The following is a 26,004-nucleotide window of genomic DNA, read 5'->3' as shown; positions in this document are numbered from 1 at the left end:
CCCAAGCACGAGAAGCACGGGGCATGATGCAAAGGGGAATTCAGAACTGCCTCTTTGACTAAAAGGTCTCCTCAACCTGGCCCTGGTGCTAAAGAAAATTCCCACATTTATTCAACCTTGAGTTTGTTTAGCTACTACATCAATAATAAAATGCCTTAGTTCCAACCAGTTTATCAAAGCTTCTCACCAGTTACCCGCTAGCTTGCAGAAAAATAAAAAAAAAATTTTTTTTGAATGTAAAGGACTTGGGAATATAAAAGTGTTCTAAGAAGTTCTGTGACAGGTGCAGGACAGGGCGGGGTGGGGGGAGGCGGCGGTGGGGTGGAGAACTCCGTCAGAGATGCAAAGAAAGGGACTATGGAGCTGGCCAGAAAGGCAACAAAAAAATCATTTTCCCTAATTGACTGAAGGTTTTGCCCAAGACTGGTCGTGTCTCAAGCATCAGTTCCTGCCACTAATTTGTCACATACAACCCTAAGACTTGACAAAGTCAGTGACAGCCAACATCATGCAAACCAGGAAGGTTAGACACTACATTGCAATCAAAGTGAACACACCTCTAACACTTGCTGGAAATTGGGGTTTTATTTTAAATAGTTCAATTTTTAACCAAAAAACAAATTTTAATTATAGTCAATCCATCATTTCTCAATTAGTGGGAGAGAGCAACAAAGAATTCCTAAGGACTGAGTTTGTGAGTAGCTCAGTGGTAACCAGTTAATACATCATGTCAGTTAAAAGACAGTTTAAGCCAGACTCAACCTGATAACACAGAAAGTTCTCAGAATCATTCCCACGCTCTGCCAATATTCTCTACACTGTCGTCACCAAAGGTTTCTGACAGCTTAATAGCTACTGTAGGGATGATGAGTTCCTTAAGAACCCAGGAACAGAAGGACAGTTTCAGGCGATTTTTCTATAAACCGGTCCATTCAAATGGGTACTTCAGTGCAGACTGAGTAAAAGTATAAAACCTCTTAGAGGTCAACTTGAAAACTTCCCACAACTATGAAGTTCCAAATATATCAGGATCCCAAGCCTTCTGAAGCATCCCTTAATTTGCTGACAAACATCAGAATACCCAGGAACACCTGAAGCTGCGTGATTCTATCTGACAGGATGGGAATCGACTTCATGTATGGGGATCACAGGACAGGGTTAAAGGGGAGGGAAGAGTACGGATTATAACAACCAACCACCCTTCCCCCTTCTATACAATTTACAGTAGTTAAAAACCAACCGAAAGGAACAAAGCAATGGTCTTTCTCTAACACACTAACTATGAAAGGGAAAGACAACAGGGGGATCACTAATTTAGCTGCTGTGCATGGCAGGCAGGGAGGCCAAGGACAAGAATCTGGGGAAGGGATAAGAATCAAAGGCCGTGGATCGGCCGCTTACCCGCTCCTTGTAGTAGAAGGAGCTGATGGAGACCTGCTCCTTCTCACTGCGCGTGGGGCTCCCGCTGTACAAACGGAGGTTCCCGGGGGCCTCTGTGCGGATCTTCATGGGTGCAATCAAGCCAGTATGATAGGCAGACAAAGCTGACAGAGATCTGTGGTTGAAAAGGCACGATTAACCATACTGGCTTGGATCTTTCCATAGTTCTAAGTGATGCCATTCTTAGCGCTTGATGAAACCAGGAGAAAAAGATGGATAAAATGGGGAAAAAATGGAAACTCCAAAAAGGAATCAAAGAGCACTTTTAGAACTGAAAAATGCTTTATCTGCAGAAGCGGAGAATGTTTCTATGACTATATACATAGAAAATTCAAAGGAGTCTATAAACTACTTAAACTAATAAGTGAATTTAGATATAAGGTCAATCTACAATAATCTACTGTATTTCTATATATTAAAAACAAACATTTGGAAAATAATAAAATTGCATTTACGATAGCATCAAAACACATTCAATACCTAGGAACACATTTAAAGAAAAAATGTGCACTGAAAATACAAAATATTGCTGAGAGAAATTAAAGACTCAAAACAATAGAGAAATACACCGTGTTAATAGACTAGAAGATCCCAGATTGTTAAGGTGTCAATTTTCTCCAAGTTGATCTATAGAATCAACACAATTCCAATCAAAATATGAGCAGGCTTTTTTCTGTAGGAACCAGTAAGCTGATTTCTATTTTTACAGAAATGCAAAAGATCTAGAGTAGCCAACACAATCCTGAATGAGAATAATAAAGTTAGAGGACTTAACATTACCAGATTTGAAGACTTACTATATAAACCTACATTAACAGTGTAGTGTTGGCATAAGGAGAGACCAATAAACAAAAGAAAAAAATAGAGTCCAGAAATAGATCCAAAACATACGGTCAATTGATTTTCAACAAAGGTATCAATGCAAATTTAACAAGAGCAAAATCTTTTCCATAAATGGTGCTATATATATAACAACTATATATCTCTACTGAAAAAAAAACCTTTGACCCCTACCTCACATCACACACAAAAATTACTTTGAGATTAATTACAGACCTTAGATAAGGAATTTACATCTATAAATTTTTAAGAGAAAACACAGAATATTTTCATGACCTTGGGATAGGCAGAGATTTTTTTTTAGACAGGACACAGAAGCACTAACCCTAACACTTAAAAAGTGATAAACTGAACTGCATCAAAATTAATAACTGCTGAAAATTGAAAATCATTAAAGAGGGAGAAAGATAAGCCATAGATTAGGAGAAAATGAATACATACACCCAGCAAAGGATTTGCAATAAGAATTGATAAAGAACTACCACAAATAGATAATAAGAAACACACTCTAAAAAAAACTGGACAAAATACTAGAACAGGCAAATCACAAAAGAAGATATCCAAGTGGTCAATTAGCACACAAAAGCTGTTCAACATCATTAGTCGTCACCATGGAAGCACAAATTAAAGCACAATGAGATAGTACTACACACCCACCACAATGGCTAAAGCTGAAAAGACTAAAAACACCAAGTTTTGGAGAGGATGTGGAGCAGCCAGAACTCTGAAACATTGCTGGAAGAGTATAACACGGCATAACCACTGGGGACAGACTTTTTGGCAATTCTAATAAAATTAAACACGCACATATCCTATGACCCAGGGATTCTACTCCTTGGGTAGAGAAATTAATACACATGTCCATAAAAAGACTTGTATGAGGGCTTCCCTGGTGGCGCAGTGGTTGAGAATCTGCCTGCCAATGCAGGGGACACGGGTTCGAGCCCTAGTCTGGGAAGATCCCACATGCTGTGGAGCAACTAAGACCGTGAGCCACAATTACTGAGCCTGCGCATCTGGAACCTGTGCTCCGCAACAAGAGAGGCCGTGATGGTGAGAGGCCCGCGCACCGCGATGAAGAGTGGCCCCCACTTGCCGCAACTAGAGAAAGCCCTTGCACAGAAATGAAGACCCAACACAGCCATAAATAAATAAATAAATAAAATTAAAAAAAAAAAAAGACTTGTATGAAATTTAAAAAAAAAAGACTTGTATGTGTAGGTCTACATATAATAAAATAAAAACTGGAAATAATCCAAATGTCCATTAACAGGAGTATGAATAAGCAAATTATATTATTTTCATACCATGGAACTACTGATAAACGCAACAACATGGATCAATTTCAAAAACGTTAAGTTGAGCAAAATAAGCCAGACATAAAATAGTACATGCTGGATGATTCTATTTAGATGAAGTTCAAGCACAGGCAAACTAAACTTCAATGATGGAAGCAGAAGAATCATTTCCTCTGGGTAAAGGGACCAGGGAACTTTTGGGAGTGAGGACAAGGCTCTGTATCCTGATCTGGGTGCTGGTCATCAAGGTACAGACTTCACATTTGTGTACCCTAAATTATACCCCAATAAAATACTGTTAGTATGAAAAATGTTCTAATAGGAACATTTTCCCGCTGACCCAAAGTCCAGATACAGATATCTGTTGTTTCCTTTTAAGAGTAGGTGATTGGGGGCTTCCCTGGTGGCGCAGTGGTTAAGAATCCGCCTGCCAATGCAGGGGACACAGGTTCGAGCCCTGCTCCGGGAAGATCCCACATGCCGCGGAGCAACTAAACCTGTGTGCTCCAACTACTGAGCCTGCGCTCTAGAGCCCATGAACCACAACTACTGAAGCCCACGCACCTAGAGCCCATGCTCCGCAACAAGAGAAGCCTGCACACCACAACGAAGAGTAGCCCCCGCTCGCCGCAACTAGAGAAAGCCTGCACGCAGCAACAAAGACCCAACTCAGCCAAAAACATAAAATAAATTAAAAAAAAGAAGAGTAGATGATTGTTTTCTAGTCCAACCTTTCGAATAAGGAATCTGGTGTAATGTAGGGCGTTCTCTGGCATTTAACTCCCAATTCTTGTAGGGCCAAGTTCTCATCTGCCTGGGTTACTGCAGAAACTGGCAAACTCCCAGGACGGCCGTAGCACCTGCTCATGAACTTGGTGCAATGTCCTTTCTTTCTTGTTAGCTTAGCTATTCATTATTAAGTATGCTAATTATATCATATACAATACAACCAGGTGTTTGTAGCAGGAGGGTTTCCAAGTTATCCTGGTCATCACACTGTAGAACCAGAAGTCTACAGCATAATATTTAAGTTTAAAAAACCACTAATATGGGGAAGGTTGTAAAGGTGTGGGGACAGGGGTATATGTACTCTGCACTCAATTTTGCTATGAACATAAAATTGCTCTAAAAGCTAAAGTGTATTAATTAAGAAAAAAAGTTACAATATGATCCAGTCATTCAGTTCCTAGGTATATATCCAAGAAAAATGAAAAAATATATATCCACACAAAATTTGCACAGAATATTCATAGCAGCATTATTCATAATGGCCAAAGAGTGGAAACAGTCCCAATGTCCAATGACTGATGTATGAATAAATAAAACATGGTATATACGTGTGATGGAATATTATTTGGCAATAAGAAGAAATGAAGTACTGATACATGCTACAACATGTATGATCCTTGAAAATATACTAAGTGAAAGATGTCAGTTACAAAAGAACACACATATAATTCCATTTATACGAACTGTCCAGAATAGACAAATTTATAGACAGAAAGTAGATCAGTGTTTGCCCAGGGCTGGAGGAATGGGGGACTTAGGGACTGGGGTGACCCTTAAGGGATTCAAAGTTTCTTTTTGGGATAATGCAAAGGTTCTAGAATTGACTCTAGTGACGGCTGCACATACACTACATGTGTGTGGTAATGTCAGAAGTGGCCTATTAGTGTTAGGGGACTACAGATTATCTCTTGCTATTTTTCTAGTTTTATTTAATGTTCAGATAATACTTTAGCAATAGGGGAAAAGCACATTAAAAAAGAATTTGCCTTGTTTTGACAACAGTTTTTATCAAGCAACTCCTTCTAGTAGTAACTTTACAGTAGAAATCTCAGCTTGGGTGAAATTCAATGAACCATGATCTTTTGGCAGTAAATCTTATAACTAACACAAATTGTCCAAAGACAAATTCCCAGATGTCTGCCTATTTCTGGCCCATGAATGTAGCTTACACCTGCATCTCCCAGACTCACCTCGGAGTAGGCTCAGTCGGAGACACTGCTCGGTGCATCGTCATGGGCCTTGTGAAATACACCAGGTACCCTGTCAAAGGAGACATCACACGTGCACATCAAGGTCAATGAGCTGGTCGTGGGAAATCCTAAGAAAGCACTGGTCAATCTTTTGTCTACCTCAATATACCTGAAGGATAAGACATAGTATCCTAAGCTACACAGGCTCACAATGGCAGCCGTACTTAATAAAAACAAAGATAAGAATCTCCAGGATTCAGGAGAGATGGGATGTATGTGGTTTGGAAAAAGTCTTCACAGGTACTTTATATTTCCTATGTGTATTTTCAATAGGTTGAGTCAAGACTCAAATTCACACCCATCAGAATGAAACAAGTTAAGTCTGTAAATCTGGTGAACATTCTTAGGGTATGTCCCCAGATGCCAATTCGGCATCAGATAACACTATGACAGAAATCTTTTGAGTTCTCAGGAAATAAAAACAAAGAAACATTTTCTGATGGAAATTTTTATACAGACATTCTTAGCTTCTCTCTCTCGAAATCTAGAATCAGAGAACCGAAAGAGACCAACCTGCCCCGCAGAATCTGGCCCCCGAGGTCCTGGGAAAGGGAATATTGGCATCCTGGTAGGACCCATAGGCGGTGGTCACCCGGGCAAATGTTGGTAGGGGCGGCGTGACAGAGTTCGGGAGCGCGAAGGGATTGCTGGAAGCGCTGTCTTCTTGGTTCTGAAATTTTAAAATCAAGAGACTAAAACCCACAGTCTGTCTTCAAGCCAAATTACAAAACAGGACACATTATTACAAGATCAGGGAGCCCAGGATTTTAGGGAGGAGGAAAGGAAAGGAAACCCCAAAGCATAGGTTGGTAACAAGGATCCCACCACAAAAGACTCAAGGCAGGAGACAAGCTGGCGCAGGCAGGGCTCCAAACAGCTCTGGTTGCGTTTCACTTTTTGCAGGGAAGTGTCTTTCAGGATCTAGAAAAGGCACAAAACGCAGTCAAGAAGAGCAACATTCTTTCTCCTGATTCTTTTTTATTGTGTGAAGCATCGGAAGCAGCAATGATGCTGGGGCACCGGAGCGTGGCTGTGTCTGAGGCTGCCAACACAACACACCACCTTCCCCCTCCCCGAGAGGCTCAGGGAGAAGATTCATTTGTGAATCCTCTTCCAGGAGCCCTTTCCTTTGCCACGGCAGGCGCATGCACTGGCTCTGAGAGAGCACGATTAGAACCACCATTCTTCCCTTACAGTGAATTCTACTCTTTTGCTCTCTCCCGACCCCACCCTCCTCCATGAGAAATCTCAGCATCACTTAGAGTAATATCCTCCAGTCTGGACTGAAAACTGTTCCATGTGATACATACACGCCAGGGGGAACAGATTTCACTTTAGTGAAAATTAAAATGTACCTTTTTGGGGGGGTCCTTTAAAAATATAAAGCCTAATATACCTGGACAAAACTGTAATTCAAAAAGATACATGTACCCCTATGTTCATAGCAGCACTATTCACAATACCCAAAACAAGGAAACAACCTAAATGTCCACTGACAAATAAATTGATAAAGAAGATGTGGTACATACATACAATGGAATACTACTCAGCCATAAAAAAGAACAAAATAATGCCATTTGCAGCAACATGGATGCAACTAGAAATTATCATACTAATTGAAGTAAGTCAGAAAGAGAAAGACAAATACCATATGATATCACTTATATGTGGAATCTAAAATATGGTACAAATGAACCTATCTACAAAACAGAAACAGACTCACAGACATAGAGAACAGACTTGGGGTTGCCAAGGGTGAGGGGAAGGGAGACAGATGGCCTGGGAATTTGGGGTTGGTAGATGTAAACTATTACATTTAGAACAGATAAACAACAAGGTCCTACTGTATAGCACAGGGAACTATATCCAATCTCCTGGGATAAACCATAATGGAAAAGAATTTTAAAAAAAGAATGTATATATGTGTATAACTGAGTCACTTTGCTGTACAGCAGAGATTGGGGCACAACATTGTAAATCAACTATACTTTAATAACATATATATATTTTATATACATATATATATGGAGCTTAACATTTTAAAGCACATGCTATCGATATAAACTGACATACACATACTGAAGCTAGGCATATAAATTGGACCTGGGCTGTCTAACATGGAAGTCATTACCGGGCTATAAAGCACATGAAGTGTGGCTAGTCTGGATTGAGATGTGCTGTAAGCATAAAATTCACACCAAAAGTTGAAGACTTAGTACCAAAAAGAAAAAAAAAAGAATGTAAGCTATCGCAATAATTTTTATACTGCTTACATGTTGATATGATAATACTTTGGATATACTGGATTAAATTAAAATATTGAAATTAATTTACCTTTTTTTTTATTAGCATGGCTACAAGAAAATTGAAAATTACATGTAGTCTGCATCACATTTCTATTGGACAGCACTGAATTAGACCTTTAAAACACTTGCTTACCCTATCATTTTTATACCAACAGAAAAATCTATCTTTTTTGTATGTCCAAACAAGGCAACGAAATGTTCAGACTCCAAGGACAAACTGTCAAGTACCACAAAATCTGAGTAATTAGCATTTCACAGACCCTTACAAAGCTTGAACAATTTCTTGGTTACGTATCATACCCCAAGAAGATAGAACAATCAAGTGTATATAACACAAACGAGGCAAAAAATGAACAGCATTCAGGTCAACTTGGTGCTGTCAGGATATTTCTGCTATTTCACATGTGATGCTGCTCAGACCGAAAAAGACGTATCTCAGCTCATGGGGCTTTTTTATGAGGATTCCACCTGATTAGCTCTGCGTGAACTGACAAATCAAGTTTCTGAACCTGTAAGGCTAAAGACGAGATGCCAGGCTGTACCCCTTCATTCAGGCACCGCTGTCCTATCACACACCTCACCTGTCCAGCCAGCCAGCCTCACTCTAAGTAACAACATCTCCTTTTACGGACCAGATTTTTTTTAATGACCTTACATACTTTTTTTCTGATTAGAAAGTATCTTTTAGCTTCAGAATACATTTTGCCTATAGTTTCCAAATAAATGAGATTGTATTATATTAACCTGGGATTAACGCATAGCTTTAATGAGATCTGTGAGCAGATTATATGCAATTACATAATTGCCCATGATTTATATGCAATATTTCTGAAGTTATATGCAATATCTGTGCAAATTTTTCTGTGGAAGGGTGTGTGGTTTTCATTAGACTTTAGAAGGGGGCAGTCCATGACCCAAAGAGATTAAGAACCAGCGCTCAATGTTTTCTACACAAAAAGAATACAGTTGTTAACCCTGCCAGGCGGAAGGACACATGAGGTCCAAATCTTATCGATTGGTTTTTTCACTCAACTTCACTGCTCGACTCAGACACTGACGCACATGAGCAGTGCTCTCCACTTCTGACATCAAGGAGAACTTGTGAACGCAGATGCCCACCTTGAGCAGCTTCGCTTTCATAGTGGATGTGATGGTGGTGGGGTTAATGAACTGGAAGGAAGGGGCCGCGTGGTTCGGGTACTGCGCAGGGAACTTCACCAGCATCTTGACACGGTGGTTGCTGCAGTGCACAGACACTGTGCAGCTCCTGTCTGCTGCGTCCATCTGCAGGGGACAAATCAATAGCTGCTTTGGAGAGGAACTGCAAAGGGTCTTCAGATGCAAACAGGTTTAAATAAGGTAACTGAATGCTCTAGGTTCCTGGTAACGGAGTGAGAGAGAGTCTCCAAAGATGAATTTGGAAGATGTGGACAACTCATTTTCAAAATGGATTTTTAATTTTAGCACCGATTTAATAAGTTCAAAGTGTTTTTACTTAAAAAAGCTTCATCCCAAAGCTGTGAGATAGGCTGAAACTTGTTATATTTATTTTGAGATGGGAAAATAAAGCAGGAAGATGTTAAAAACCTGACTCAAGTTAAAAGTACTCCTGGGACCTAGGAATAAACCTACCTAAGGAGAAAAAAGACCTGTATGCAGAAAACTATAAGACACTGATGAAAGAAATTAAAGATGATACAAACAGATGGAGAGATATACCATGTTCTTGGACTGGAAGAATCAACATTGTGAAAACGACTCTACTACCCAAAGCAATCTACAGATTCAATGCAATCCCTATCAAACCACCAATGGCATTTTTCACAGAACTAGAACAAAAAATTGCACAATTTGTATGGAAACATAAAAGACCCCGAATAGCCAAAGCAATCTTCAGAAAGAAAAACAGAGCTGGAGGAATCAGGCTCCCTGACTTCAGACTATACTACAAAGCTACAGTAATCAAGACAGTATGGTACTGGCACAAAAACAGAAATATAGATCAATGGAACAGGATAGAAAGCCCAGAGATAAACCCACACACATATGGCTACCTTATCTTTGATAAAGGAGGCAAGAATATACAGTGGAGAAAAGACAGCCTCTTCAATAAATGGTGCTGGGAAAACTGGACAGCTACATGTAAAAGAATGAAATTAGAACACTTCCTAACACCATACACAAAAATAAACTCAAAATGGATTAAAGACCTAAATGTAAGGCCAGACACTATCAAACTCTTAAAGGAAAACATAGGCAGAACACTCTATGACATAAATCACAGCAAGATCCTTTTTGACCCACCTCCTAGAGAAATGGAAATAAAAACAAAAATAAACAAATGGGACCTAATGAAACTTAAAAGCTTTTGCACAGCAAAGGAAACCAATAACAAGACGAAAGACAAACTGCAGAATGGGAGAAAATATTTGCAAACGAAGCAACGGACAAAGGATTAATCTCTGAAATATACAAGCAACTCATGCAGCTCAATATCAAAAAAACGAACAACCCAATCCAAAAATGGGCAGAAGACCTAAATAGACATTTCTCCAAAGAAGATATACAGACTGCCAACAAACGTGTGAAAGGATGCTCAACATCACTAATCATTAGAGAAATGCAAATCAAAACTATAATGAGGCATCACCTCACACTGGTCAGAATGGCCATCATCAAAAAATCTACAAACAATAAATGCTGGCGAGGGTGTGGAGAGAAGGGAACCCTCTTGCACTGTTGGTGGGAATGTAAATTGATACAGCCACTGTGGAGAACAGTATGGAGGTTCCTCAAAAAACTAAAAATAGAACTAGCATATGACCCAGCAATCCCAACACTGGGCATATACCCTGAGAAAACCGTAATTCAAAAAGAGCCATGTACCACAATGTTCATTGCAGCACTATTTACAATAGCCAGGACATGGAAGCAACCTAAGTGTCCATTGACAGATGAATGGATAAAGAAGATGTGGCACATATATACAATGGAATATTACTCAGCCATAAAAAGAAGTGAAATTGAGTTATTGGTAGTGAGGTGGATGGACCTAGAGACTATCATACAGAGTGAAGTAAGTCAGAAAGAGAAAAACAAATACCGTATGCTAACACATATATATGGAATATTTTAAAAAAAATGGTTCTGAAGAACCTAGGGGCAGGACAGGATTAAAGACGCAGACGTACAGAATGGACTTGAGGACACGGGGAGGGGGAAGGGTAAGCTGGGACTAAGTGAGAGAGTGGCAATGAAATACAGACACTACCAAATGTAAAATAGCTAGCTAGTGGGAAGCAGCCACATGGCACAGGGAGATCAGCTCGGTGCTTTGTGACCACCTAGAGGGGTGGGATAGGGAGGGTGGGAGGGAGATGCAAGAGGGAGGTGATATGGGGGTATATGTATACGTATAGCTGATTCCCTTTGTTATACAGCAGCAACTAACACAACAATGTAAAGCAGTTATACTCCAATAAAGATGTCAAAAAAAAAAAAAGGACTCCTGGGAAAATCCTCCTCTCTAAAGGAGATGAGGGGCTGCCAGGGGCTGGGGAGACAGGAAATGGGGAGAGGCTGCTAGGGGATGTAGGGTTTCTTTGGGGATGATGAAAACGCTCTGGAAGTAGCACTGGTGATGGCTGCATGGCTTTGTGAATGTACTAAGAACCACTAAATTGTACACTTTATTTTTTTTTTTTAAGATTTTTTTTTTGATGTGGACCATTTTTAAAGTCTTTATTGAATTTGTTACAATATTGCTTCTGTTTTATGTTTTGGTCTTTTGGTCTCAAGGCATGTGGGATCTTAGCTCCCCAATCAAGGATCGAACCCATACCCCCTGCATTGGAAGGCGAAGTCTCAACCACTGGACCACCAGGGAAGTCCCTGTAAACTTTAAAAGGGTGAATTTTGTGGTATGTGAATTATAGCTCAGTAATTTTTATTTTATTTTATTTTATTTTTTTATTTGGCCATGCCACGCAGCACGTGGGATCTTAGTTCTCCGACCAGGGATTGAACCCACGCCCCCTGCAGTGGAAGTGTGGAGTCTTAACCACTGGATCACCAGGGAAGTCCCTCTCAGTAATTTTTAAAAAGTAGTCCTGGGAAAGGAATCAAGATCTCCTTCTTAGACTAGATCACTAGATATCCAAACTGTTCTCAACTGGGACAAAGGGAATATAAACTGAGTTGATATAGATAACCAATTAATCAAGGAATCCTTTATCTCTTTTGATTTCTTGTGCTGCCAACTAGAGACGGCAGCTGGAGGATGGCAAAAAGAGTCACACATATGGGAAATCTGGAGACTCGGATTCAAACAGCTGTTGACCTCGGACAAGTTATTTCATTTCGTAGTGTCTCTGTTTCCTCATCTGTAGAGTGGGGATAAAACCACTTATTGCAGAACTGTTTTAAAGGCCAAATGAGACAATTACGTAAGTGCAAAGATCCAGGCCTACTGTTAATTGAATCTGGGCTAAAGAAAAACTAATCAAGTGTTAAAACTCCTTCACAGAAAGACTGAATTCCCTGAAGCACAGAATTTCAGTACCTGCCCAAAAGGAAAAGAGTAAACCTCTCCGTGTGTTAAATGAACAAAGAGGCTTGGTCACCTTCTTAACATGCATCTAAATCTCTGAGGAAATGATCAGCTTACAAGGCAAGATCGTACAGCAAAGTACTAAGAGCCTTGGAGAGTCAAGAGGCTGGCTTCCAAACTCAGCCCTGCCATTAACTTTGCCAGTAACCCCCACCAAAACACTAAACTTTCCAGGAGCTGAGCATCTTCACATAGAGTAAAATGAGGCGTTAGAGCATCTAAGGAGATTTTAAGACATTTGAGCATCAGTTTATCCCTTGGTTCATCTTATGAGAAAATAATAGGGTAAGGGAAAATAATCTGCATTTGTAAAATATCTATGTCCTTAGATAACCTAGAAAACAAAAAAGCAAGCACAGAGACTTCCCTGTTAGAGCAGCAAAGCTATGTTACTAGCCTAAATCATGGCTGAAATAGTCCCCTCACCCACCAACCACCAACCGCCAACCGCAAGCGAGAGACAGTTCGCTAAGCCTGAGCACCTCCACGTTCACATTGCGGATCTGCACGTTGATCAGGGAGAACTCCTGCTGCAGAGTCTGAGGCAGGCCCAGCTGCTCTGATTTCTTCTCTTCCAGGAGGCTGCTTGGGGGGTCTTCCTTTAAGACTAGCAGGAGAGAGAGGGTAACTTGTTGGAAAAGATTTCTGAAATGGATTCAGAGAGCAGTTCTGGGGTATCTGCCTCAACTCGGAGATGCAGAGAGAGGCACCGCACCGAAAACATCAGTGTGACCAATTACCTTCTTCCTCCCCGTGGCTGGAGTTGTGCTGGTGATCCGTATCCTGAGTGTGAAGGGTCTTCTCTGGTTCCGGCAGAAGAGCAATGCTCTCAATGAACTCATCAACACCATCTAAGATGTCATTTGCACAAAGCTGCAACAGAGGGGAGGAGATCTAGGTCTAGAGAAGTCAGTGGAAAGGACTGTCGTGTTTGGTTGAGTTCTGACTTAAAAATGGGAATCACAAAGGAGAGAGATGTCAGCCCCAAACTGATACAATCAAAATAAGTTTTGCCCATCACCAATTCTCCCTGGTTAAATACACAGGGTAACAGACTCTATTAGCCTACCCTGGAAAATGTTTTATCCTGTTCGTAGTTTACGCAAATCTCAGAAAACCTTTTAAACTCCAGCCTTGATGGAGTTATTCAGCCAACCCAAGAGCAAAAATATCATAACCTCAAAGCATTTGGAGCAAATGGTACTTTTTGGAGAAAACAGATTTAAAAGGCAATAAGGTGATGATATTTGACCAAAATTGCTCATGAATGACTTGGTACTAAGCAGTGTAGCAAATCTGACCCAGAATTTTCTATCCACTCTGTACAGAGTGCTGTATGGGATGCAATACAAGTGAGACAGCGATCCCACCTTCAAGGAATTTAGCCACCGGATGAGAAGACAGAACCCCGTGATGGGGCAGAGCAAAGCAAGGGCCACGAAAGCAGTTCACACAGGGACCACTGTGCTTCATATAAGAACAGATACAACTTATGGGGCAAAAACTGGAAAGGGCTTCACTTAACAGGTGTTGTTGATGAACGTGGAGGACTCTGAACACTGCCTAGTGCCAGGGCAGATTTTCTAGCCCATTTATAAGAGAAAGAAATGAAGCCCCCAGGCCACTTGCTCAGTATGCTAACCCACACTATCTTAGACCAGGACAAGAGGAAAAAAAGACATTCAGAGGCTTTGCAGCCTTCAAGTGCTGAATACTGAAGTGGGCTCCTGAACACCTCAAAGCCTCAGTGTAGCATACACAAGCCACTCGGCCAACCAGCAAGTACGTATTAAATGTCCATCACGTATCCTCTAACTTCTTCAACTACCAAATCTTCTATCCTATGTTTCTGGTGTATCCAGTTAGCATTCCTCCACAGCGTCATTGAATACATACCCTCTGCATCTGGGAATCCACCCGCCACATTCTCAAGGTCTGATCCCGTGACCACGTAACCAGTTGGTAGTCCTTGGACCCTGGAAATCATCAGATAAGAATCGTGGAGGTTTTTCTGGATTCAACATCAAGTTTCTTACAGGTTGCGATGGGGTGAGATTCATTCATCCATTCATCCATTTAACAAATATTTATGGAACATCTCCTATATGCCAGGTACTGTTCTAGGCACTAGGGCTATAACATGAATACAAGAATCTCTGTCTTTACAGATCTCACATTCCAATGGTGGAAATAGACAAACATACAATAACGTGTCCAGCAGTGACAATGTTATGAAAAAAATAACATGGGATAAGAGGATAGAGACTGACAGGGGAACTATTTTTAGATAGGACTTCCCTGAGGAAGTCACCTTTGAGCAGAACCTTATTTTTATTTCTTTTTTTATAAATTTATTTATTTATCTTTGGCTGCGTTGGGTCTTCGTGGCTACGCACGGTCTTCTAATCACAGTGGCTTCTCTTGTCGTGGAGCACGGGCTCTAGGCATGCGGGTTTCAGTAGTTGTGGCACGCGGGCTCAGTAGTTGTGGCTTGCGGGCTCTAGAGCTCAGGCTCAGTAGTTGTGGTGCACGGGCTTAGTTGCTCCACGGCATGTGGGATCTTCCCGGACCAGGACTCGAATCCATGTCCCGTGCACTGGCAGGCAGATTCTTAACCACTGAGCCACCAGGGAAGTCCTGAGCAGAAACTTAAAAGAAGTGAAATAATAGCTCACAAATTAGCAAATGAAGAGTGATGCTGGGATTTAATGTCTCAGTGAACTTTCACCTCCACAAATGTTCTTCCTTTTACGTGCTCCAGAGGAGCTGGGGATGAATAGGTTGCTTGTAAAATGAATTGTTTTAAATGCATCGTGACATCTTACTGTTTAAAATAATTTTTTGGTAAAGAAATGCATCTCTTTATAAAAGGAATAATCAATCTTTAATGTTCTTAACTGACTGAATTGCAGTTTCACACGATAGGTCTGGTCAAAGGGAAATTATCCTATCAATAAAAAGTTCCAAGGTACTTTCTGAAAGAGCTTTATGAAAGATCAGAACATTTCAGGGTAATTCTGCAGTATCTAGAATCTTCTTTATGGCCATCTTCAGAGAGCAAAGAATGTAGAAATAATTTCATTCAATTCCCTCATATTATGGACGGGGAAACCGAAGCAACAGAGAACAGAGCGAGTGAGGGCCAAAGTTCCTTCTCTGTGTCACTGCCTTCAACCAGGCCTTCATTCCTCCATGTTTTAATACATCCCTGTGCACAACTATCAAGACAGCAACTATTCTGAGCTACTACCTGTCATGAGAACCACCATCTAGCCCAAGTTCATAACAACAATTTTCTTTTTTCTTTTTTTTTTTTGGCATCATTGCATGGCTTGCAGGATCTTAGTTTCCTGACCAGGGATTGAACCCGGGCCCTCGGCAGTGAAAGTGCGGAGTCCTAACCACTGGACCACCAGGGAAGTCCCAGCAACAATTTTCTGACTCCACATCCAGCCTCTTTTCATGTCCCTGACTTTGAAGAAAAGTTATGCCTAATTCCTTTCTAAACCCAACTCCTCTACTTGGGTCTTTGGCCCTATTCCCTCCTATTTTCAAAGGGCCTTTGCTTTCACACCTACTCCCTTTCTTGCCTCTTCTCCTTGCCTTCAAACAGAGAGGGCAGCAGCCTCCTCCAAGGAATTTAGTCTACTCCTTGCCTCTGAAGGCAACCTCATTCACAAAACCAGTTCGTGCTGCCTCTGTTTCTGTTGTCTTACAATCAGGCTTCCCTCCTCAATCCGCTTTTGGAACTGGTCTCTCAATGATCGTATGGCTTCCTATTTATACCTATTTATACAATTAAGTGCTTCTCTCTTACTTTGCATGGAGATCCTTCAGCAAAACCCAAAACCAATGACCTCCGATTCCTTCATGAAGCATCCTTTTCCTTGGACCACAACATCCTGATTCTCTTCCTACCTCTGAGAGCTCCTTCACCACAGTGAAAAACCAACATCAAAGCCTGAGGTGGTCCAATAAAAACTGACTAAGAAGACACAGCAGTAAAAAGAAAATGGAACACCATTAGGTTGAGAAAGAAGTAAAATATAAGAATACATGCAGGATGGGGACTTCCCTGGTGGTCCAGTGGATAAGACTTTGGGCTCCCAATGCAGGGGGCCCAGGTTCGATCCCTAGTCGGGGAACTAGGTCCTGCGTGCATGCCGCAGCTAAGAGTCTGCATGCCGCAACTAAATAAATAATTTTTTTAAAGGAATACATGCAGGATGATTACATTTATAAAAGGTTCAAAAACAAACAAACCTAAATTATTTTTAGGGATGCAGAAATGGGTGGTAAACTGTAAAAATAAAAACAGAAATCACTACCGTAAATGTTAGGATAGTGTTTACCTCTAGGAAAGGGAAAGGATTGTGATCAGGAAGCTTCCGGGTTCTAGCAATGTTTTCTTTCTTGACCTTGGTGGTAGTCACACAGATTTTCATGTTATAAACTCTACATGTTTTATGCAATTTTGTAGATGATATATCTCACAATAAAAAGGAATTTTAAAAAAACACCTATAACTTGTACTCAAAATTTCACTACTGGCTAGACAGCCCCAATTTATACAATTCACCCTGCCAGCTTACAGATGACACAGACAACTGAAAATGGGTTGCTAAAAACTTTTTATCTCAGTCCGAAACTACAGGCCAACCTCTCGCTGCCAGACCATGGGGAAACTCTATCATCTCTTTTCAATGGCAAAATGCAGGACAAAGAGTTGAAAGATGAAGTCAAGCATGGAAATTGATGGGATAGAGACCAAGCAGCCTCGTGTTTCTAGAAGCAAGTAAGATTATGGAAATGAAGATGGGAAAATTAAGAGCATGATCAAAAGATTCCTATCAAAAACAATCCTAGGGACTTTCCTGGTGGTCCAGTGGTTAAGAATTCGCCTTTCAATACAGGGGACGTGGGTTCAATCCCTGGTCGGGGAACTAAGATCCCACATGCCGCGGGGCAACTAAGCCCGTGCGCTCTAGAGCCCCTGAACCACAGCTAGAGAGAAGACCGTGCACTGCCATGAAGACCCCACGTGCCACAGTGAAAGATCCTGCATGCCGCAACAAACATCCCATGTGCCGAAACTAAGACCCAATGCAGCCAAATAAATGAATAAATATTTTTAAATAAATAAAAATTAAACAAAAACAAAAACAAAAAAACGATCCTAGAAGAGGCTTGTGAAGGTCACAAACAAGCTGGGATAAGATGACTGCTCTAATCCCAGGTCCACCAGTGACCTCTCCTGGACTCTGGACAAGTCACACCACTCCACTGCCCGGTTTTCCTTTTGTGATATGGAAAGACCATGAAATATACTTTTGGTCTGGAAAACATTTAGAGAGTGTGGCAATAAGATCTCAAGACAAGGGAGGTTGCAACTAAGTTTGCATGGTGAGTTGGTGGAGAAACTGAGGCCGAGGGCTTCCTGACCCCCATTATACTTATGATGCAGGAATGAGGGCTAGCTAGATTGAGCTGCAATAACAAACAGCCCCAAATCTCAGTGGCTTAATGCAAGGCTCTCCTGCTGTCTCTATATCTTCACCTCACCCCCACCCTAGTGGGAGCAGCGCCACATGGAGTTTCTCCAGGTACCTCGGCATTAGCAGGGAGAGTAAATAATTGCACACTGGCTGTTACCACTTCAACCCAAAAGAGACTGCATCACTTTCGTTCATGTTTCAAGATCCAAGCAGGTCATGTGGCCAAACCTATCTTCAAGGGGTTGGGAGGTGAAACACCACTGTGTGTTTGTGAAGAGAACTGGGAATACGTGGTAGGTGGTACTGACGATGACCCTGCATCTCCCTCATCAAGAGACGGGGAAGGGAGAATTCCTTGGCAGTCCAGTGGTTAGGACTCCACACTCTCACTGCCAAGGGCCCGGGTTTGATCCCTGATGGGGGAACTAAAATACCACAAGCCACACGTTGCAGCCAAAACAAAACAAACAAACAAACAAACAAAAACAGGGGGGGAAGAAGCAAGTGCCAGGGATTTCTGAGTGTGTGATGACCCCAGAGTTTTTCAGCTCTAGAAGTAATCCAACAGCAAGGCTACCAACCTCTCCAGATCCCTTCCACACAGGAGAGAGACTGCACAGAACACAAGAGGATGGACTTGGGGGGAAGAAGCACAGCCACACACCCTATCACCCACCTACGATTAAAGGGGGAGGTTCCCTGACTCCCGCTCCTAAGCCAGCCCTGTTCCTGGATCCTCCCCTCCGATCTCGTGGCCCACCCGGACGGGAGCTGCTGGTGAGCAGGGCTCAGGGGGAAATCAGTTGGCGGTCTCCCTCCCACCCACCTTCCTTCTGTTTCCTCCACTGGAATTCCAGCACCACATCATCATGGCCTACGAAGGTATGGACCGGCGTGTTCAAGTCAAAGACATTCCACAAGAGCAGGCTGTTCTCCCTTCGCAGCTGGGGAACCATCACGGTCACCAATCCATTGCTGAAAGGCTGTGGCAAAAGAGGGAAAAGCAGGCATTGCTCCAGGGAGAATCCGCTGAGTCTTGAGTTACCCACGTTGGAATTCTCGCCTAATTAAAATAAACTGGATGATGGGAGGCCCCAACCCATCTGGGGAACATTTTTCCAAATACCGTCAGTTGACCATCACATCTACTTTTCATTTGCTTTCCTTTTTTTTTTTTCTTTGCTGATGGAAGGGACCACAGCAAGTAAAAAATAAAGCTAAGCCAAATACTTGGAGAAGAACGTTTTTTAATGTAAAATAAGCAAATGGCTCTAGGGGTTGCACACGGGAACACACCGTTTCACACCCCGGCTCCTCTCCACAAGTTCCCTCTGAGAGTTATCGAGTGCATTCCCAGAATGAGCGTGCAAGGCACACTGAGGGTAACCCCAGACAGCAAACAAACCCTGCCATGTGGAAATGCACCAGAAGCACACCATCCACGTGAAGCAGCACCTTCCCACTGCCCCCAAGACCACAGCTTTGCAAAGGAAAACCTTCCAATTTCAGGACTGACACTTTCCACTTATAAACACCCAATCTGCGAGGTAGCTAAGGGGCTCATTTGGTTGATAGGCAGACTCTGTTCTTTAAGGAATTAAGCCAAAGCCACCTAAGAGCACACTTATTTTCTCCTGCCCTCTTGGCAGCACTCCTGAGCTTTCCTGTTTATTTTTTAAAGCAAACATATTAATCCAGAGAAGTATTTCAATTCACAAGAGCAATGCCTGACTTCCTCCCAAGTGCTCCCAGATGCGAAGGCCAAGTGATACCCCAATTCTCTTCTTCACGCCATGACGCAGCAGGTGGCAGCCTAATGCATAAAGATACCTTCATTCATCCCTGTGCTCCCTTTCAAGTTGACACTGAAGGAAATATATTATCTCTGATCAATTATCAATCTGGCAACAAAGTTGGAGGGTCGATAACAGCCTATCCACTATACTTGTAGCATTTTGTGGTTTATACAGCATTTTCATACATGTTTTTTTTTCCAAAGGGAAAACATATTGTACAGGTACTAAATGCCACCGAATTGGACACTTAAAAATAGGGAATTTTATCACAATTTTTAAAAAGAGCAAGGCATATTAAACACTATTATTCATGTTTGACACAGGAGGAAACTATTACTCAAAAAACACAGGTGGCTTGTCCAAGGCCACACAAATATTAAATGGCTCATTACAGCATTATTCACAATAGCCAAGATATAGAAACAACCTACATGTCCATTAATGGATGAATGAATAAAGAAGATGTGGTACATATACAATGGAATATTATTCAGCGACAAGAAACAAGGAAACCCTGCCATTTGTCACAATATGGATGGACCTTGAGGGCATTATGGTAAGTGAAATAAGTCAGACAAAGACAAATACTGTATGATATCATTTATACGTGGAATCTAAAAAGCTGAACTCATAGAAACAAGAGAGTAGAACGGTGGTTACCAGGGGTTGGGGGTGGGAGAAACAGGGAGATGCTGGTCAAAGGGTACAAACTTCTGGTTATAAGATGAATAAGCTCTGGAGATCTAATGTACAGCGTGTGATTATGGTTAATAGCACCATATGATATACTTGAGAGTTAAAAGAGAGTAGGTCTTAAATGTTCTCATTGCAGAAAAGAGATGGTAATTATGTGACAATGGAAGTGTTAACAAATGCTACAGTGGTAACTGTTTGGCAATATGTAAGTGTAACATAGCAACATGTTGTATACCTTGAACTTATGCCATGTTATATGTCAATTATATCTCAGTAAAGCTGGGGAAAAAAATTAAATGCCATTGCCAAGCCCTAAACCAAGGTCTTCTGAATCTAAAGCCAGAGTTCTTTCCACCACGACCCACTGACCTCCAGCCTCTCAACCCTCCAGCTTATCCTCCTCCCCTGCCTTACTGACCACCTTCACACTGCCCAGCTCCCCAGCCCAGCTAGTCTAGCACTTCTAGTATAGAGTCTCACTCAACGACCCAAGGGAAAATTTTTAAATCGATAACAGCTTTTATGCCATCATTACCACCTTTGTCCCACTTCTAAACCAAGACAGAAGGAGAAAACTGCCTCACAAATAAATAAGAGGAAATGTCCCTGGCCCCTTCTGTCCAAAACACCTAGATAATGTTTCCGAGCAAGAGGTAGGGCATCTCACTCACAGTGTATCTGGCCTTCCAGACAGGCACCTGGCAAGGGAGAATATTGAGGTATTTCCGAGGCTGGCGGTAATCCCAGAACTGGAAGAAAGAAAGCAGGATAATTTGTGAAATAAATGCCATTAAAAAAAAAAACAAAACTCAACTATCAAACTAAGCATAGCTGGGACTTCCCTGATGGTCCAGTGGTTAAGAATCCTCCTTCCAATGCAGGGGATGCGGGTTTGATCCCTGGTCGGGGAACTAAGATCCCACATGCCATGGGGCAACTAAGCCTGTGTGCCACAACTAGAGAGCCCGCACACCACAACTACTGAGCCCACGTGCCACAACTAGACAGAAGCCCGTGCACTGCAACGAAAGATCCCCCATGCCTCGACAAAGATGCCGCGTGCCACAACTAAGACCCAATGCAGCCAAATAAATAAATAAATATTAAAAAAAAAACAGAAAAGAAATAAGCATAGCCTTCAAACTCCATGCTTTCTGTCCTCTAAGTGCATTTGAGTCAGCCCCCATGGCCATGCTCCTGTGACAGACACACAGGAAACGCCCCTTTCACACTTAGAAACATTATAGGAGAAACAAAGACTTCTGTGAACACATGAGGATCACTCCTTGAGGCAGATCACTGCCAGCCTGCCTATTAAACCACCTTCATAGTTGAAAGGTAGAAGTGACAACTTTTCATCCTGTATCACTTCACACCACATAGAGTAATTTAACTACTAAATTAACTACCGCTATTGTTAGTAGTTAAAAATGTACTGACCGCTGACTGCATTTTAGACAGATGTTTAGAGCTTTAAGAGTTTCATCCCATCTAATCCTTACAACAATCATACAGTGGGTGTTATGAATCTCTTTTTCAAGGATGGAAGCTAAATTGCTAAACGATGTAACTTGTCAAGCTCACGCAGCAAAAAGGTGACTGTGCGACTATTTGGGGCCCAACCACCCACGTCCACTCTTCCACCCACTCCAACATGGAAGGTGCAGGGAACACACAGGTGAGCCAGACAAAAACTGAGCCTTAGAGACGTCTATGCTTTTAACAGAAAAACACACACTTAGAGCTCAAGCATTTGCCATGAAAGCAGGAAATGGCAGAGCACCAAAGGTAGGAGGGCCAAGACTGAAACTCTGAACTATCAGGTGTTAAGGAACGATTGTCAAAAAAGGTGACAGGAGGGGACTCCCCTGGCAGTCCACCGGAGGGGGCACGGGTTCAATTCCTGGTTGGGGAACTAAGATCCCGCATGCCACGCAGCACGGACCAAAAAAAAAAAAAAAAAAAAAGGTGAGAGGAGCCACTCCAGAGAACAGTTTGGCAGTTTCTTAAAAAGTTAAACACACACCCACCATGTGACCCAGCAATCCCATTCTTATATGTTGGTCCTAGAAAACTGAAAAGTTCTGTTCACAGAAAAAAGTCAATACACGAATGTTTACAGCAGCTCTATTCACAATTACCAAAAACTGGAAACAGCCCAAATGTCCTTCCACAGGTCAAGAGATAATAAATTGTAGTATATCCATATAGTGGGTTACTACTCAGCAATAAAAAGTATATGAACTACTGATTCTTAAAACGACTTGGGGGAATCTTAAACGCATTATGCTGAGTGAAAGAAGCCAACCTCAAAAAGTTACATTCTGCATGATTCCATTTAAATGACATTCTCATAAAGACAAAACTACGGTGATGGAGAACAGATCAGTGGTTGCCAGAAGTTAGGGGCTGGGGAGGGTGGAACTATATAGGTATAGCATGAGGCAATTCTTGTTTCTTCTGACAACTCTTTTCTGCCGAATTCAAGTCCCATATTCAACATAATAAAACTGTTAAGATGTCATTTCCATCTAAACTGCTTTTGGGTTTCCCAGACGGCCACGGGGTAAACTATGACTTGCTCCCTCAACTTATAAAAGAAGGAAAACTAGAAATAATTAGGTATGCTTGGCATTCTCCTTATTTTCAATTAGCCCAACACTTTGTGAATGCTTTCCTGTTACCAGGTCCACCCTATGTGAAAAACTAGCAAATAAAAGAGAAGTTCAACCTCCCTGGGTTGATTATATACAAGTAAAATATTATTACTCTGAATGCACTTCAGCAATAGTTTACTTTTCAGGTTGGACAAAAGTATATTCACATTCATTTACAAAGACCGGCAATGATAACTACCAATAAAATTAATCCTCTAAAAAAAAGGATTTTGTTTCTAGATTTAAATATGCTCATCAATTGGTGACAGTTATGTCAGATAATTTATGGGATAAATAGAGGACCCTGGAAAAAGTCCTTACTGTTCATAAAAAGCTCTTATTCTCAAGGCCATCACTGTTGGGGTCTTATGAAATGATTACGTTATAGTTGAACAGAGGACTCCGGTCTATTTCAATGTGATAAAGTTGGCTATTACAGTAAGTTAACCGGAGCCGTGCCGCCTCCTATCCACAGGTAACTTCTGCTTTCCTCTCACCATCGCCAAAGGCCTCTGCGCCAAGCTAGGGACCAAAAAGAAATTTTTCTGAAGAAATGTCAGAAGAGCCTCGGTCAAGAACCAGGTTCCTGACTGTTGACATCACAGGGAACAGCCTCTGGGTACAGGTTTCTCAATATGGCTCACCTAATACTATGAACATGTCAGAATGGACAAAGGGACGGGGTCTGGATTTCCAGGACTCAGTCTGGAAGACGGCAATTTTGTAGAATAGCCTGCTTACCCCAAGATAAGGAAAAAAACAATCGGCTATCCAAACTGACATGAACTAATTTCATTATGGTTCATGTTCTATTTTTAATGGCCATAGAAGAAAAATTCTTTTCTTTCTTCTTGATCTAGCTCTAACCCTCAATTCAACAGTTTTACAGTTTACAATCTACAAAGTGAAGTGAAACTCATTCAATGGTATCTTGTTCCAGCAGACCCCTTAGAATCCACAAAAGACAAATAGAATAAAAATTATTGTTATAAATTATAAGCTAATAAATTGTCAGATAAACTAAAGAAAATGATTATGTAGGAAAAAATGGCATGCATTGAGCCTTATCAACCAATTACTAAAAACAATGGTTGACTATTATAAGCGCCTCTAAATTGCTTCACTTTTTACAATTATGTTATTTGTATATGTTCAATAAAAACTGTCTTCCTACCAGGATATAGTGGAATAAATCAAATACCATGCCAAAAATCTCATTTAATTCATAAGCTAAGCCCACTAGTAAGGAATAAGGACTGTTTCACATGTGGAAACTGGCCTGTTATCTGCTTTATTACCTATGGAATCCCAGCCTCAAGGGTAGTAAAGTTTTCAGTGAATATTGACAAACTTGGGGACCTCAAAGAAAGAGAAGGAGGTGAATCGGATGATTTCTGGTTCCTGAAGTTGGGAAACAAGCTGATGGGGTATGGGGACAAACACTTAAATCCAAAACAAACAAACAGAAAAACCACTGTTGGCACATAAGAATAAATTACAACCCCAGGGGATTTACAAACCTCCAGACAGAAGTTAGATTTTAAGCCTGAGTGTACGATTCTAGCTTTGCTAACCATACCAAAAAGACGTACATGCCTATGTAAATAAAACAAAGCATTAAATTGCTGAGGCTGAATCCTAAAGTTGCTAAGCAAATTTCTGCGGCCAAATCTCTGTCCTTCCAGGCAGAGACCTGACCATATGCAGGAACTGTGGGGCACGGCTAACTCTGTGCCCTGCATCCTTTCGAACAAGGGTGCATATCACATCCCACAGTCAGAGAGGGTAAACAAACAAGAAACACTGAGAGAAACCAAAAATAATAGGGTCACTGACACACATAAATCCTTGAGCATTTCCTGTAAGTTAGAGAATCTCTAATAAAACAACTCCATCTCTACTTGTGAAATGCTGATGATCGAAGATGTCCTAACTTTTGCAGATGTGATAATCACATGAGAAAATTGCTCTTTTTCCACCCCAGACTAATGGTAAACTTAGTAACTTTAATGACCATGTGGGCTTTTCTCCTTTACTTGTTTATCTGTTGTGTTTTTATTTTGATGAGCCAGTCCTGAAATGGGACTTCCTGACAACTTCTTGGCAAGTAAACTTCTTTTTCCTTTCTAGATGTTTTTGTCTCTGACTTCCTTTCACAAAGGGAAAGAAGAAAAGCCTCTGAACAAATGCCAGGAGCCATATCAGATACGTGCTACTACATCACTCCCGCTGGACCACATAACCAGGTGTACTTGCCCAGCTCCCCAAAAAGCACATGCACCCCTGAAACACGTGCCATGCTAACCTACTGCAAATTTCCTTCTGAAGGAAGTGCTCACACACCCCTGATGCCTCCCAAGCACGCTCCCCCAACTGCCCTGGGGGCGCCGCTCACCTTGACAGAGTTGTCTTGACTGGAGGTAGCAAGAATGTGCTCGCTGTCTGGGTGCCAGTCCAGGCCGTGGATTTTGGAGAGGTGGGCTGCGAGGTACTCCACTGCTGTGCTGGGTTTCTGCAACAGGATCAGCAACGAGAGCTGTCACTTCAGAAGGAACTCAGAGTGTCCACCATATAATAGTCTGCTGGGTGCCGAGTGGGAATACAAAAGTACTCCCAGAGGAATTCCCTGGCGGTCCAGTGGTTAGGGCTCCGCGCGTCCACTGGAGGGGGGCACAGGTTTGACCCCTGGTCGGGACACTAAGATCCTGCATGCCGCACAGCACAGCCAAAACAACAACAACAAAACTCCCAGAGACCGCCTCTATTCTTAAGAAACTCCGCTTTGTTTTGTTTAAAACAAATGACAGAAGACTTCTCCAGCTCTCCTT

The 26,004-nt window shown here is 41.7% G+C and overlaps 1 protein-coding gene across 4 annotated transcripts in view; it reads right to left on the bottom strand.

The window, feature by feature from the left end:
* The window catches only part of WDR59 (WD repeat domain 59), an 86,773-nt gene that overhangs the window by 28,012 nt on the left and 32,757 nt on the right, over positions 1–26,004 (bottom strand). For all 4 annotated transcript variants that reach the window (XM_057534417.1, XM_007198273.2, XM_007198274.2 and 1 more), the window contains 11 exons: positions 25,572–25,688; positions 21,191–21,268; positions 18,854–19,010; positions 14,429–14,508; positions 13,273–13,405; positions 13,015–13,139; positions 9,043–9,207; positions 6,443–6,538; positions 6,131–6,287; positions 5,558–5,627; positions 1,402–1,555 (listed from right to left, as the gene is read on the bottom strand). In XM_057534417.1, the coding sequence (XP_057390400.1) occupies positions 1,402–1,555; positions 5,558–5,627; positions 6,131–6,287; positions 6,443–6,538; positions 9,043–9,207; positions 13,015–13,139; positions 13,273–13,405; positions 14,429–14,508; positions 18,854–19,010; positions 21,191–21,268; positions 25,572–25,688 (1,332 nt within the window). The remainder of the gene's footprint in view (positions 1–1,401; positions 1,556–5,557; positions 5,628–6,130; positions 6,288–6,442; positions 6,539–9,042; positions 9,208–13,014; positions 13,140–13,272; positions 13,406–14,428; positions 14,509–18,853; positions 19,011–21,190; positions 21,269–25,571; positions 25,689–26,004) is intronic.

The sequence above is a fragment of the Balaenoptera acutorostrata genome, chromosome 19 (genome assembly GCF_949987535.1).
Source record: "Balaenoptera acutorostrata chromosome 19, mBalAcu1.1, whole genome shotgun sequence".
Taxonomy (NCBI): Eukaryota; Metazoa; Chordata; class Mammalia; order Artiodactyla; family Balaenopteridae; genus Balaenoptera; species Balaenoptera acutorostrata.
This window is presented reverse-complemented; position numbering and strand designations above follow the sequence as displayed.